Below are 15,728 nucleotides of genomic sequence, written 5' to 3'. Positions count from 1 at the left end.
ACGAACCTTTTCTTACCCCGACTGTACATGTTTATGTAATGTAAGACATTAGTAATGAATAATTAAGACGATTGTAGTAACTAGAAGACGTGCCCAGCGGTTTCTCTCAGTGAAGCTATGCTTCTTCTGCGTTATTTTTATGTTTATTACAATGACAATTTTCCCACTGTAACGTTTACAAACGTAAATATTTATAATTTAAATTTAAAAATCTAATAAAATTGGAGCGTATGTTTGTAATATTAATATTTATATATGAAATTAACATTTTTTATTTTAATTTATGTTTAATTAATATATTTTTTAATAAATATTTTGTAATGTAGTGCATGGTGTCAATCTGTAAATAAAAGAACACTTTGCCGAGTTGATATTAAAAACTATTTTGTTTAATTGAATGTAATATTGTATCTGTTGCCTTAGTCAAAATTAAATTAAAAAAGTAAAGTTATAATACAATCGAACGTCATAATAAAATGATTTTTAGCAAACTCCAAGCTGACTCACGTGTATAAAACGTGACTTCCCCCAAGGGACGTACCGTGTGGTTATATAACATACAACCTTCGTCAACAACAGTGTTATTTAAAGCAACAAGATTTCAGGCTATTACCTAAAGGTGGCAGGCCCATCTCAGGCCTCCCAGGTGGGAGCTGAGATGGCCCAGTGATTAGTACGCGTGCATCTTAACCAAGGATTTCGGGTTCAAACCCAGGCAAGCACCCTTGCATCTTCATGTGCTTAACTTGTGTTTATAATTCATCTCGAGCTCGAACGTTGAAGGAAAACATCGTGAGGAAATCTGCATGTGAATAATTTCATAGATATTTTGCCATATGTGTATTCCACCAACCCGCATTGGAACAGCGTGGTGGAATATGTTCCGAATCTTCTTCCCTCTTCCGAAAGAGCAGTGTGAAATTTACAGGCTGCTGTTGTTATTGGTTTGGTTGCGAAAGAGCGACAACAGACAGACTGACAGAGTTACTTACACGAGCATGAGATAATTAAATACTTTGATTGAAATCTCATAGTTTAGAGATTTGATTCTGGCCAGTGAGAATCATGTTAGAAGATAAAGAAATGTCAGCTGGCAGAAAAAGAAGGATGACGGATGCTGTCATGGCTTATAAAAAAGATTGTAACAAACCAATATATGAATCCAGCTATAGTTTTGTGGTATTATTCCCTGAATGTATATGTCGAAGATGATTACCCATAACCAAACTATCTTGCCGGCTCCCCGTTAAATATATGTGTAGTGACAACTTACCCTGAAGCTGATAGCGCCGCTGCAATTGACGTCGAAGGCTTTGAACACATAGTGCGCGTATAACGCCGAGTCTGAAAAGGTTTTAATGTAACGTTAATCTTCGCTTTTATGCTTGATCGGTTTTTATTACAGTTTAAGAAAGAAATTTTGGGTATTAATAAATAATTACAGTTATTATTTACCGGCTTTTTTATTTTTATCAGTTGAAGTCTCGTGAACAAGACATTCGTAGATAATGTCGAAATATCGAGCTCCAACGGATCGAAATAAAGAACATGTTAAATATCCCGTAAATAATCAATATAATCGCAAAAATAACCATGTTAATTTAAAATCTTATATTAATATATAATACTTGTATCCAACCTTTTTTTTATTTTGATTATATATTTAAACATAGTTCTGATAAAATTTTTGGCATTATATTTAATACTTGTATCATTTCTTTTTTTAAACACAGTTCAAAAAAGTGTCATAATTTAGAGTAATGGTAGGTAAGACTATTTTTTCCCTTACAAGACCTGCATCATAATATAATTACCAATAAAACACACATTAAACGTTAAATGTTTAAACGATTGTTTTTCTGACGCTACACATTTTAACAGCTTTCTGAGACAGATTAGAAAATCAAAATACCATTTGAAATAGATGCGATTTCCCTTCCATGTTAGGGCAGGTGAGTTGAATCAATAGACACCTATATGTATTTGAAATGTCAACATACAAAATATATTATATTAAATAGGATAGTAAGAAGTAGGATATATAATACTTACTACCATGGGGGAAGAACTTGGCGTATATATCTTTGAAGGAGTCTTCGTGGACCACACCTTCAGGACATTCCTGAAAATAAATTCATAACATATAATTATATGTCGTAATATTTTCCAAATCATAATAAAAATATACTTTAATCAAGTAGGCTTTAAAAAGCACTTTTGAATCGTCATTTAATAACTATTAAGGAAAGTAGGTTCTACCGAAAAAAACCGATTGGAAACTCAGTAGTTACTCTTTTTCAACATTTAAAAATACAGTCATGTTAGTTAACTACAATTTATGTATCTAATTTTATTATTGTCCGTAAGTCCACAAGTATTAATTCTCTACATAACATATATATGATAATATAATTAATATAATTTAGGTATAACACTTGTTGCGTAGTTTTAAATATAAATAATATAATAGCATATATAGAAACATAGGGACAGAGAAAGCGACTTTGTTTTATACTTTGTAGTGACTTTGTATTAACAAAGAAATTTTAAATAATAAATCACGAATTCTTATCCAATTAAGTACCTTAAATACATTGTGGATTTCATTTAGAACGATATGGTCTTCCACATCATATAACTTACATGATGTGAAAGACCATAGCGGTTTGGTTTCAACTGACAAATACTAATGTTGTATATAAAGGCATTCCGTAGTATAGTACGACACAATTTGATGTAGCGTCAATAAAACCGATTACTGCCGATTCACACAACCAATAGACCCTTCCCATTAATATCAATATCATGATCCTTTACCCAAAGGTTGCCTGGAAGAGATCGCTGCTTAGCGATAAGGCCGCCTGTTGCACCTCATGCAACTTTTATGTAACTAAAATGTTATTTTTTAGTTGTAAGATTGGGTGCAATAAAGAATTAATAAATAAATAAATAAATAAATAGAAATAGCTCGCTATCGCGCCATTCGACGCTATTCGTCGCTATAGATTCTCGCGACAGTCCAACCCGAGAAAGCAAGTGCATGTAAATCGACGTGTCGAATTGACGAATATATTAGGTCATATGATATTACAAGTTATTACGTTTGTGTAAAGATCATATTCACGTAAGAAATAAATATTGATAATTTGGGATAGCGTACTTAATTCGGATGTGATCGGTTTTACGAATTTTGCCGATGCTATGTCTATGTTATGTCGTATCATACATACATTTAATATCATTACATCCGTGCGAATCGTGTCGTTAGTTATGTATATAATATTTGATTGCATCACCATTTATATTCGCCGAGGGAATTCTGATAGATTAATGAAAATCACGAACATTTTTGGCCGAATCGATAAATTTTACATACGTAAAATATTCATCAATGACAAAGCAAAAACAGTCTGTAAATTTCTCACTGCTGGACTAAGGCCTCTTCACCCTTTGAGGAGACGGTTCTAGAGCATACCCATAGCTACTACACTGCTCCATTGCGGGTTGCCCAAATTTCATTAAAATTAAACACATAAGGTTTCCTCATGATGTTTCCCTTCACCACCGAGCACGAGATGAATTAATTATAAACACAAACTAGGCACATGAAAATTCAGTGGTGCTAGGCTATCTCTCAACATCAACAACAACAGCCTGTAAATCCCCACTGCTGGGCTAAAGGCCTCCACTCCCTTTGAGGAGAAGGTTTAGAACATATTCCACCACGCTGTTCCAATGCGGGTTGGTGGAAAATGCGGGCCATCTCTCAATCAATGGCATTCGTAAGCTTGTGACTATTTTAAGTTAACTTACTCATTGGTCTAGTAGCTTAAGTGAGTGTGACCAGTTATTTGGGAATTTACGGCGAAAAGTTTGGAAAGTGCAATGTATGCACCCGTACCTCGTCGAGCACGTAAAGCCGGTCTTGCGTTTTAATTCTCTCCGTGTTCGATTCCCGCCACGTCGGATTACAGAGAGCTCTCCGCTTCCATAACAAATGTTTATTATCTACGAAGTTAGTTGAGCTCAGCGATAAATTCAGTTCAGGATAATTATTTTAAAATATCTTTACATAAGCTACTCGTTAAAGAGCTGAGATGGCCCAATGGTTCGAACGCTTGCATCTTTACCGATGATTTTGGGTTCAAACCCAGGCAAGCACCACTATATATATGTGCTTAATTTGTGTTTATAATTCATCTCGTGCTTGTCGGTGGAGGGAAACATCGTGAGGAAACCTGCATGTGTCTTATTTCATCGAAATTCTGCCGCATGTGTATTCCACCAACCCTCATTGGAACAGCGTAGTGGAATATGTTCCAAAACCTCTCCTTAATGTGAGAGGAGGCCTTGGCCCAGCAGTGGGGAATTTACAGGCTGTTACTTTACTAAGCTACCCGTTCCAAGATCGTGGATGTAGAGAAATGCTCAACTTGGTGGTAGGGCTTTGTGCTCAAGTATGGGTAAGTACCAACACTCATCATCATAACAGCGGTACTCAGTATTAGATTTTAAATTGACATGATTATTTTTATTATTGAAGTCATTAAGAACGGGATATTTACCATGTTCTTTATTTCTATTTGGTGGAGCCCGATATTCAAACTATCTCCGAATGTCTTTTTCAAAACAATCAATCAAAAATAAAAAAGCATGGTAAATAGGTATCCCGTTTTTAATACCTGTAATAGTGCTCAGTATTGTTGCGTTCCGGTTTGAAGGGTGATTGAGCCAGTGTAACTACAGGCACAAGGGACATAACATCTTGGTTCCCAAGGTTGGTGGTGCATGGGTCATAATCTTGGTATATGTGTATAGGTTTTAGTGAACCTACTTCTACCTTTTCTAGCTTACTACTAACTTTTCGAAATTTCGATAATGAAACCACCGTTTCGGAAAGCAGCCTCCAGCGTGAAGAAACAGCAAAAAACTCGCATAGTTGCTCTTTAAATATAAACAGATTTACAATGCTTTTATTTACAATTAGTGTCCTGTAAACTCGAGCCTAATTCCAGGCGTTTTTTTTCTAAAAAGTACTTTGTACTTTCAATGAATAATAAAATTTATTTATTAATTTTTGTTAATTATCTCTTTAAATTTTGGAAATGGTAAATTGAATATATTGCCCTGTATCTTATTATATATGCGTATACCGTTGCGCAAAAACGATCTCTAAGAAAATACTTAGTATGAAATATCTTTATATAATCATGGACAGATTTGTGTTAACTGTTGTACACTCCATAAAATAACATGGCGTGAGACCGCGTTAATGCCAGCTGGTCGTTCGAGGCACGAAAATGTACAAAACAATGAAAAACGTCGGTTTTTTTGATAACTGACAAGCGCTTTTAGAGCCGGAACACACTGATTCATTCATTTTATATTCGCTGTCATTTGCTTTATATAACTCGATATATAAATCATAGTGTATACAATTGTATAACCCTGAAATGATGCTGTATCATTGGTCGAAATCTCGAATAAGCTATGATAATAGTAGCGACCCGCCCGGCTTCGCACGGGTGCAATACTGATACTAAATATACTACAGAATTTGTTTATTTATATCACAGAAGAAACTTATAAAATTATCAGTGTTTCTTTACTATACTGTCCATGTATTTATTATATACAAAAACCTTCTTCTCGAATCACTCTATCCAGTAAAAATCCAGTAAAAATCCGTTTCGTAATTTTAAAGATATAAGCATACATAGAGATATAGGGACAGAGAAAGCAACTTTGTTTTATACCATATTAGCAAGCCCCGGCTTCGCACCGGTGCAATGATATGACATCACAGTGGAAACTTCTAAAATTAACAGCGTTCTTTACTTTATTGTCCATGTATTATATACAAAAACCTTCCTCTCGAAGCACTCTATCTATTAAAAAAACCGCATCGAAATTTGTTGCTTTAGAGATTTAAGCTAACATAGGAACAGAGAGAGAGCAACTTTGTTTATACTATGTTAAGATTAAAAGCATTAATTCCAACTTTTTTATAATCTTAGATATATAAATTTTTGTTGAATAATATGCCTTATTTATGTTTTTGAGCTGAGATGGCTCAGTGGTTAGAACGCGTGCATCTTAACCGATGATTTCGGGTTCAAACCACACATCTATATGTGCACCACTATATATATGTGCTTCATTTGTGTTTATAATTCATCTTGTGCTCGGTGGTGAAGGAAAACATCGTTAGGAAACCTGCATGTGTCTAATTTCATCGAAATTCTGCCCCATGTGCATTCCACCAATAAGCATTGGAACAGCGTGGTGGAATATGTTCCAAACTTTGCAGGCTTTTAGTTTACTTTATTTTAGATTTTTTTTTCTAATTTAAAAACATCTGTAATATCTATAAATCTGTGTATAGTTACGAAACCATACCACTAGAAGGATTTATTGACTTTGCGGATTAAACTGGGTGTTATAAGCTTAACCTAATTCGTTTACATACAATGATTAACTGATTCTATCGAAGTGATCAATGTTACTATAAATATACATTATATAAACAACAGTAAATATATTGGGACGCAACTGTATATTAAGGAAAATTGCTAAAAAAAATGTATATGGTAATACTAAATCTAGTAGAAATGGCTTAAATGGTCAGTGTTTCTTTACTATATTGTCCATGTATTATACAAAAACCTTCCTCTTGAATCACTCTATCTACTAAAAGAAAATCGCATCAAAATCCGTTGCGTAATTTTAAAGATCTAAGCGTACATAGGGACAAAGAAAGCGACTTTGTTTTATACTATGCAATAATACTCCTGTAAATGGTATAATCAAACTATATCAAATCAAAATAAACTTTATTCAAGTGGGTTTTACAAGCATTTTTGAATCGACATTTTACAATTACGTGAAGCTAGTACCGGTTCGGAAAGTAGATTCTACCGAGAAGAACCGGCAAGCTTTTTCAACATTTAAAAAATACAAAGTCAACTTGGTTAAATACAATTATTTAAATTAATATATCTTACTTGGAAGTCAACAGGTATTAACTCCACGCTTTTTTATCATCTACAAAATCTTGTATCGAATAATATGCCTTTTTTACCAATGTATTTTTTTACAAACGATTTGAATTTACGAAACGGAAAAGTTAAAAATGTCTGCGGAATTTTATTATAAAAACAGATACCTCGCCCCAGAGTTGCTATATAACTTGAAAATAGTGTAGCTCACCCCTAATTCGTTACAATAGTGTGACATTGGTCTTAATATAATTTGTTATTGAAACCTGTTTGTAGCAAAATGAAAGCTCGTTCCCAAATAAGCCACGCTAGTTCGCGTGTTCTAGTGCAATGCAAAGCCTAGGCCTTGGGAATGATTACACCAAGAATTTGGCGTTAAATTTTCGTAAAATGCGGTCTATTTATAACTCCTTATAGTAAAGGAGTGTTTTAAGTTTAACTGAGGCATCGCAATATAATAAAATTCCGCAGATATTTTTAAAATTGCCGTTTCATAAATTGAAATATTTTAAAAAATACTTTGGTAAAGAAAACATTTTCAATACGAGATATATGTATATATGAATAGCTGTGCCCGCGACCTTGTACGCCTTTGAATATGACAAAAAAATATATTATTGTAGCCTAAGTTACTCCCTATTACACTGCCAATGATAGTCCCGTCAAAATCGGTCCAGCCGTTCTAGAGAATAAAATGCGTAGAATTAATACTTGATGACTTCTAGAAAGCATATATTACATAAATATATAATTGTATTTAACTGACATGACTTTATTTTTAAATGTTGAAAAATAGTAACTTCTGTGATATGGATACTGCAAGGAACATTAATCATTTCACACATCGTCAATACGCCACCTTTGCGAGCTATGTAGCTGTGCCTTGTGCCTGTAATTACACTGGCTCACTCACGCTTCAAACCGGAACACAACAATACTGAGTATCCTTAGCGGTAGAATATATTATCAGTGGGTGGTACACCTCGACTTACTTAATGCCAATGATATTCTAATAAACAGATATGTTATATCCATACTAAACAACAGAAAAAAGTGTGCCTCGCCGGGGACCGTTTATTTTAGTTTATTTTTACATTTCGTTAAAAGTAAAAAGGATAGCTTGATAAAAACAATAAGTAAAAGGGATAACTAGATGTTTTAATTACGCAAAACGTAACTACGTAATTATGATGTATTATAACGTATTACTACGTAAAACGACTAAAGGCAAACGTCCCAATTAGGACGTTTTCTAGTCTTCACTTTTCGGGCGTTAATAACATATCTGTTTACTACAACATCATTGCTTAATACCCTATGAAGTAATCTAATCAAATAATAGTTTCAGGTGGATATTGGTAAGTTTTTTGGTTTCTAATTCTGCACTTGTAAAAATAGGATTGAATTTATATGGTCTCTCATCCAGTTAGTATTTTTAGTAATACAGTAAACCGAAACAACACCGCTGTTTTAAACGCCATCATAATTAGCATAACATAGTATAAAACAATGTCGCTTACCGCTGTCTGTCTCTATGTATGCTTAGATCTTTGGAATTACGCAACGGATTTTGATGCGGCTTTTTTTAATAGATCGAGTAATTCAAGAGGAAGGTTTTTGTATATAATAAGTAGATAATATGGTAAAACAACAACAACAGCCTGTAAATTCCCACTGCTGGGCTAAAGGCCTCCTCTCCCTTTGAGGAGAAGGTTTTTTGGAACATATTCCACAACGCTGTATCAATGCGGGTTGGTGGAATACACATGTGGCAGAATTTCAATGAAATTTGTCACATGCAGGTTTCCTCACGATGTTTTCTTCCACCGCTGAGCACGAGATGAATTGTAAAGACAAATTAAGCACATGAATCAGCGGTGCTTGCCTGGGTTCGAACCCGCAATCATCGGTTAACATGCACGCGTTCTAACCACTGGGCCATCTCGACTCTATATAATAGTATGGTAAAGAAACGCTGTTAATTTAGGAGTTTCTAATGTAATATCGTATATAAACAAATTCTGTAGTATATTTAGTATCAGTAATGGAATCAGTTGCTTTAAGATACTATACGATTAACAAGAATACCATTTATGTTGACTAGAGCTATTTATATTATGTACTGGCTTTTCTTTAAGAGATGGTTGGATCTTATTTCACTACGGTAATCCTTCTTCCATAACAGGCAGGTTTCCTCACGGTAAAAACATTACAATTTGGTGCAATTAGAACCTATGTGTCTTTGGTTATATGACATATATTTATAAATCAAAAAATAAGTACCTACTATAATATGTATGGTCCTGAAATCTTCATTTTTATTTGTATTAAACCCAACAGAAATTTTCTTTTTATAAAGTATTGTATATTGTATTTTAAGTAGTCCTTACTTAAAACATAAAATACTGTAAATATTATTTTTAATTTATTTTTTAATATTTCTAGCTATAATCTATGTTTAAAGTCTGAAGTTATTTAAACAATCTATTCAAAAATAAAACGCAATATATATTAAAATATAAAGCATAATTCTTCGCTCAAATTTTTACAAACATAAAATATTTACATCTAGCAACGCATTTCTTTTTAAAAATACTCGCAAATATTTTTCCTGAGCTAACGAATTAAAAAGAGATAACGTTAGATCATTTATATATGTGCGAGCGGGATACTTATAGTTTTATCGATACGTAAAAGGTCACTTGGAAATGTCGACGACCGTTCGCGCCAAAAATAGATCTGTCAAATTGACAGCGGCGGAAGTTAATTCAAATTGTCTGAGATACATTTTATATTACATAAGCAATATGTACCGGCTTTGCACGGTATACTGATAGTAGATAAATATACGATTACGATAGAGCTGAGATGGCCCAGTGGTTAGAACGCGTGCATCTTAACCGATGATTTCGTGTTGAAACCCGGGCAAGCACCACTGTATATTATGTGCTTAATTTGTGTTTATAATTCATCTCGTGCTCGCCGCTGGAGGAAAACATCGTGAGGAAACCTGCATGTGTCTAATTTCATTAAAATTCTGCCATATGTGCATTCCACCAACCAGCATTGGGAGAGCGTGGTGGAATATGTTTCAAACTTTCTCCTTAATGGAAGAGGAGACATTAGCCCAGCAGTAGAAAATTTACTTTACTTTACTTTTTAAATATACGATATCACATTAGAAACTTCTAAAATTATCAGTGTTTCTTTACTATATTGTCCATGTATTATTTGTTATATTTGTTATGTTATATTAATTGTTAAATGACGATTAAAAAGTGCATGTAAAAGCCCACTTGAATAAAGTATATTTTGATTTTAATTTTGATACAAAAACCTTCCTCTCGAATCTGTCTATTAAAAAAAACCGCATCAAAATCCGTTGCGTAATTTGTAACATCTAAGCGTACATAGGGTCAGACAGCGATAGGCGACTTTGTTTGTGCATATACGAGGCGTATCAGACCTCGCTCCAAATTGAACGTGTAAACCCAGAACACAAGAGTACAACCCTTAGATCTAGCGCGCACTGGTAACTTTTGTCACGGTGACTGTTTCGTCCGTGAATATGTACGGATGCAGACACAAATGTCACGTCGTAATGTGCGCGCACTTCTATACATATTCATGGACTCGACAAGAGTGACGAAACATTCACCGTGACAAAAGTAACCAGTGCGCGGTAGTTCTTAGTTGCACAAAGCCTTACCAAATGGCCTTAGAGATCTATACATTTTCGTAGTCAGTTTAAATGACAAATATTCTAAAATATAATAATTAATTAACAATAATACGGATCAAACGTACTAATAAATTAAAACCATTTAAATGAATAGCTAGTTGGTTTCAGCAAAGCGGTACTTCGGTTAGCCCTTGCTATTCCTAGCATCTCAAATTCAGCTCGAAATACGACGTTGCTTAAATATTTTAGTTTGATGGCGCTCACCTCTTATGTCGAGTACTTTTTATGGCACAAGGTGGCATTTTTTTGGCAATTTTTGCGTAAAAATATGGCTCATAGCAGAATGTATATTCACGGTAACATTGGCTAATAAACAACAACAGCTTGTAAATTTCCTTCTGCTGGGCTAAGGCCTCCTCCCCCTTTGAGGAGCAGGTTTGGAACATATTCCACCACGCTGTTCTAATGCGGTTTGGTGGAATACACATTTTTGTTCATTCGACATCATTATGTCGTAAATAAACTAATTCTGTAGTATATTTAGTATATTACGACACAACTTACATATAGTATCGGCAAATTTAATACAACCGATTACCGCCGATTCACACAACCAATAGAAACAGCTCCCTATCGCGCCATTCGACGCTATTCGTCGCTATAGATTCTCGCGTCAGTTCAACCCGAGACAGCGAGTGCGTGTAAATCGACGCGTCAAATTGACGAATATATTCGGTCATATGATGTTACAAGTTATTACGTTTGTGTAAAGATCATATTCACATGAGAAATAAATATTGATGATTTTGGATAGCGCAGTTAATTCGGATGTGATCGGTTTTACGAATTTTTCCGAAGCTACATCTAAGCTATGTCGTACTATTTCAGCATTGTACCCGTGCGAAGCCGGGGCGGATCGCTTATATTATCAACATTGCTGTAACTGTCATTATCCCTACAATTTGGGATTTCTGTCAAAAGTAGATAATTACGACTTGAAAAATAATTTCTGTGAAAGGAACCCCAAAGGGAGAACCTACTTGAAAGATAAATACGTCCTTTGTGGGGGTAGTGGGAGTCGATTTCATACAATACGGAATTTTGAAAAGTCTCATAGCCGATTTTATTGCAGCTAAATACGTTATCTACATATAATGAAATAATGAAACTGGAGTGTCTGTTTGTAATATTAAATAGCCCTTTTTTATTCAATGCACGGTAGGTAAACTAAAGTAACATTCTTTACAATTTTTGCCTGTCTGTCTGTTTGTTCCGGCTAATCTCTGCAACGGCTGGACCGATTTTGACGGGACTTTCACTAGCAGATAACTGATATAACAGGGAGTAAGTAACTCAGGCTACAATAATATTTATTTTTGTTAAATTAAAACGTGCATAGCTAGTTTATTATTATACCGTAAAATAGTGGTAATGCATAAGTACCTTGTTTGTAAATTAAAAAAAAAAAAACATTTTTAAATTTAGAATAATTTAAAACGCAAACAGCAAATGTTTCCTCGTTCAAAATAAAACTGGAATTGTATATTTTTGTAACTGTTCATGTTCTAAGTTTATTCATACACCATTGAATTTATAGCGCGTAAACAAACACATTATTCAACTGAAATCGAACCCGGGACCTTGGACGGTGCCAACAACGTAATACATGCGAGGTGCTTCGGTAAGATTCTGTATTTCGTATTATTCTTATACTAGATATAAACCCGACTTCGTTTCGGTAACATAAATCTATACTAATATTATAAAGAGGTAAAATTTGTAAATTTGTATGTAGGGGGTAATCTCTGGAACTCATAATGCATTTCAAATTTTTTTTTAGCTGGCAGATGGCTACATTATTCCGCCACCAACATTGGGAACTAATATGTTATGTCCTTCAAACCGGAACACAAAAATACTGAGTACTGTTGTTTGGCGGTAGAATATCTGATGAGTGGGTGGTACCTACCCAGAAGGGCACAAAGCCCTACCACCAAGTAAATTGTATCATATTCACGCAAATCTAATAAACTATACTGGATATTTCAATTTTTCACAAATAAACAGATTTACGAGTTAATGTAAAACAGACTGTATATTTCCCACTGCTGGGATAAGGCCTTATCTTTCATCAAGGAGAGGGTTTGGAACACCACCATGCTGTTCCAATGCGGGTTGTTGGAATTCACATGTGGCAGAATTTCGATGAAATTAGACACATGCAGGTTTTTCACGATGTTTTCCTACTCCGCCGAGCACGAGATGAATTATGGTGCTTGCCTGGGTTTGAACCCGAAATCATGGGTTAAGATGCACGCGTTCTAACCACTGGCCTTCTCAGCTGAGATTTACGAGACAGGTTTATAACAATCTTTCCGCTGTGTTGTAATTATAGTATTAAATCTGCCACGAAAATGGACGCTCGGGGAATAGTTAACTAATCTAAGTAAATAATAAATTGAAAACTGACTTTAAGCTTCTATATAGTTACCTGAGCTTTAGATTAGTTAGTGGAACGATTAACACGTTAGCTGCGGCATAATTTATTTATTTATTTTTTGATGTCGAAACGCTTGGCGTTTAATGTTATTAATTCTTATGTTAATAAACAGTTCTGTTCCTTTACTGGGCATTTAAGATCTTGTAAGCATGTGTTTGTTGTTACATCAGCGTCTGTCTATGTGTCTGGTGGTACGGAAGCCAAATTTTCTTATTTCAGGTTACTTTACCAATAATCGTGATATTTCAGGCAATTTACCCAAAACATTAATCTATACATACATTTATAATAAAATTGAAATGTCTGTTTGTAATATTAAAATAGCTCTTTATTACTCAATTCGTATGTATGTATACACGGTACGCATACCAAAATAACATTTTTTAGAATTTTTGTCTGTCTGTCTGTTTCGGCTAATCTCTGGAACAGCTGGACCGATTTTGACGGGACTTTCATAGCAGATAACTAATATAATAAGTAGTAACTTAGGCTACAATAATATTTTTGTTTGTTAAATACAAACGCGTACAAAAGCACAGCTAGTGAGCTATAAAATAAGGCTACTTACCTATCCAGTATTTAAAAGATCTTGTGATATGTGAAAAATCGTGAGGAAACCTGGACCAGGGTACCGACAGTACTCAAAATCAGCCTCATGTAAATCTGAAAATGTACTTACCGTTTTAAAACCTCGATACATGACCCTTATCTCCTGCTTCGTGAACTTAGTCTGTCTGCATAACTCTTCCAAAGCAACCGGAATTGGCTTGGGCGTCCGATTTGGCTCCAATTCATAAGCATGTTCCTCAACGGGAGACTCCGGCGGCGTAGCCATTATTAATTATTTTATTCACACGCACATCTGTCTTGTCTTTAATCTGTGGCTAGCACATGACACGAATTGACACTTATATTTTTAATCTGCACTGGATTCTTTATGACGTCGACACTTCACAAAATAAATGGATGGTACCGGGATATCTGTAACAAGAAATGTTTTGGTTAGATAATATACAAAAGTCTGTAAATTTCCCACTGTTGGGTAAGGCCTCCTCTCCCTTTGAGGAGAAGGTTTGGAAAATATTTCAGCACGTTGTTCCAATGCGGGTTGGTGGAATACACATGTGGCAGAATTTCAATGAAACTAGACACATGTAGGTTTCCTCACGATGTTTTCCTCCAGCGGCGAGCACGAGATGAATTATAAACACAAATTAAGCACATGAATATTCAGTGGTGCTTGCCTGGGCTTGAACCCGCAATCATCGGTTATGATGCACGCGTTCTAACCACTGGGCCATCTCGGCTCACGTTTAGATAATATATCTATACATATAATAAAATTGGAGTGTCTGCTTGTAATATTAAAATAGCCATTTTACTCAATGCATATTTATTTATACACGGTACATATACCAAAATAACATTATTTACAATTTTTCTCGGTATGTCTGTCTGTTTATTCCGAATAATATCTGGAACGGCTGGACCGATTTTGACGGGAATTTCACTGGTAGATAACTGATATAATAGGGAGCAACTTAGGCTACTATATATATATTTGTTAAATTCAAACGCGTACAAGGTCGTGGGCACAGCTAGTCCTTACAATAAAAATATATCAGTGGAACTGTTCCGGTGGCCATGATAAATAACTTATAGCGAGTGATACGATTGGTTACCTCGATTCCCGCGTTAAATTGGCAAGCCGCCATTAAAGCGCACGTCTAAGTTGTCAAAACGTATTAAGTTTTTGGCATTTAGTTTGTGTTTCCAAGAATTCGATAGCTGTAATTTAATAATCGATAAACGCAGCCAAGCATTTTCGATCGTGCTTAACTGAAAATATAGAAATGTTTGTATATTACGTCCTGTATCTACATATGATACGGTAGTTTTAAAATTTAGTTTCAGAATTAAAATATTCTTTATTCAAACGCTTTTGAGCTATATTATAATATACGTATATAATATATATAATAATTCTGCAAACATTTATAACTTTGCCGTTTCGTAAATTCAAATCGCTTATAAAAAATACATTGATTAAAAAAGGCATATTATTCGATACAAGATTTTATAGATTTTAAAAAAGCGTGGCGTTAATACCTGTTGACTTCCAGGCAGGATATATTAATTTAAATAATTTAGTATTTAACACTAACTTGACTATGTATTTTTTAAATGTTGAAAAAGAGTAACTACTGAGTTTCTTGCCGGTTCTTCTCGGTAGAATCTACTTTCCGAACCGGTGGTAGCTTCACTCAATTGTTAAATGTCGATTCAAAAGTGCTCATAAAAGCCTACTTGAATAAAGTTTATTTTGATTTTGAATAAATTGCACTCATACTAAGTCGGTTGGGGTTGCTATTTAAAAAAAAAAAAAAATTTAGGAACGTCAAAAAATTAATCCATAGCATTTAATGGCAAACAATAAAAACACGTTATACTCTGAACGCGAAATCTACGTTAGAAGCAACTAGTTCATAGAAACAAGTGTACTACTTTAAATTAATTTTTTTTCCTAACAATTTACCATTGTTACCTT

The 15,728-nt window shown here is 34.4% G+C and overlaps 1 protein-coding gene across 1 annotated transcript in view; it reads right to left on the bottom strand.

Annotated features, from left to right (window-relative positions):
• The window catches only part of LOC124541698 (Kv channel-interacting protein 1), a 92,012-nt gene that overhangs the window by 11,467 nt on the left and 64,817 nt on the right, over positions 1-15,728 (bottom strand). The window contains exons 2-4 of the mRNA XM_047119629.1: positions 13,860-14,161; positions 2,053-2,122; positions 1,274-1,344 (exon numbers count right to left, since the gene is read on the bottom strand). Coding sequence (XP_046975585.1) covers positions 1,274-1,344; positions 2,053-2,122; positions 13,860-14,015 — 297 coding nt within the window. The 5' untranslated portion in view covers positions 14,016-14,161. The remainder of the gene's footprint in view (positions 1-1,273; positions 1,345-2,052; positions 2,123-13,859; positions 14,162-15,728) is intronic.

This window comes from Vanessa cardui, chromosome 28, assembly GCF_905220365.1.
Source record: "Vanessa cardui chromosome 28, ilVanCard2.1, whole genome shotgun sequence".
Taxonomy (NCBI): Eukaryota; Metazoa; Arthropoda; class Insecta; order Lepidoptera; family Nymphalidae; genus Vanessa; species Vanessa cardui.
Note: the sequence above shows the minus strand (reverse complement) of the source record. Positions and strands in the feature narration are given on the sequence as shown.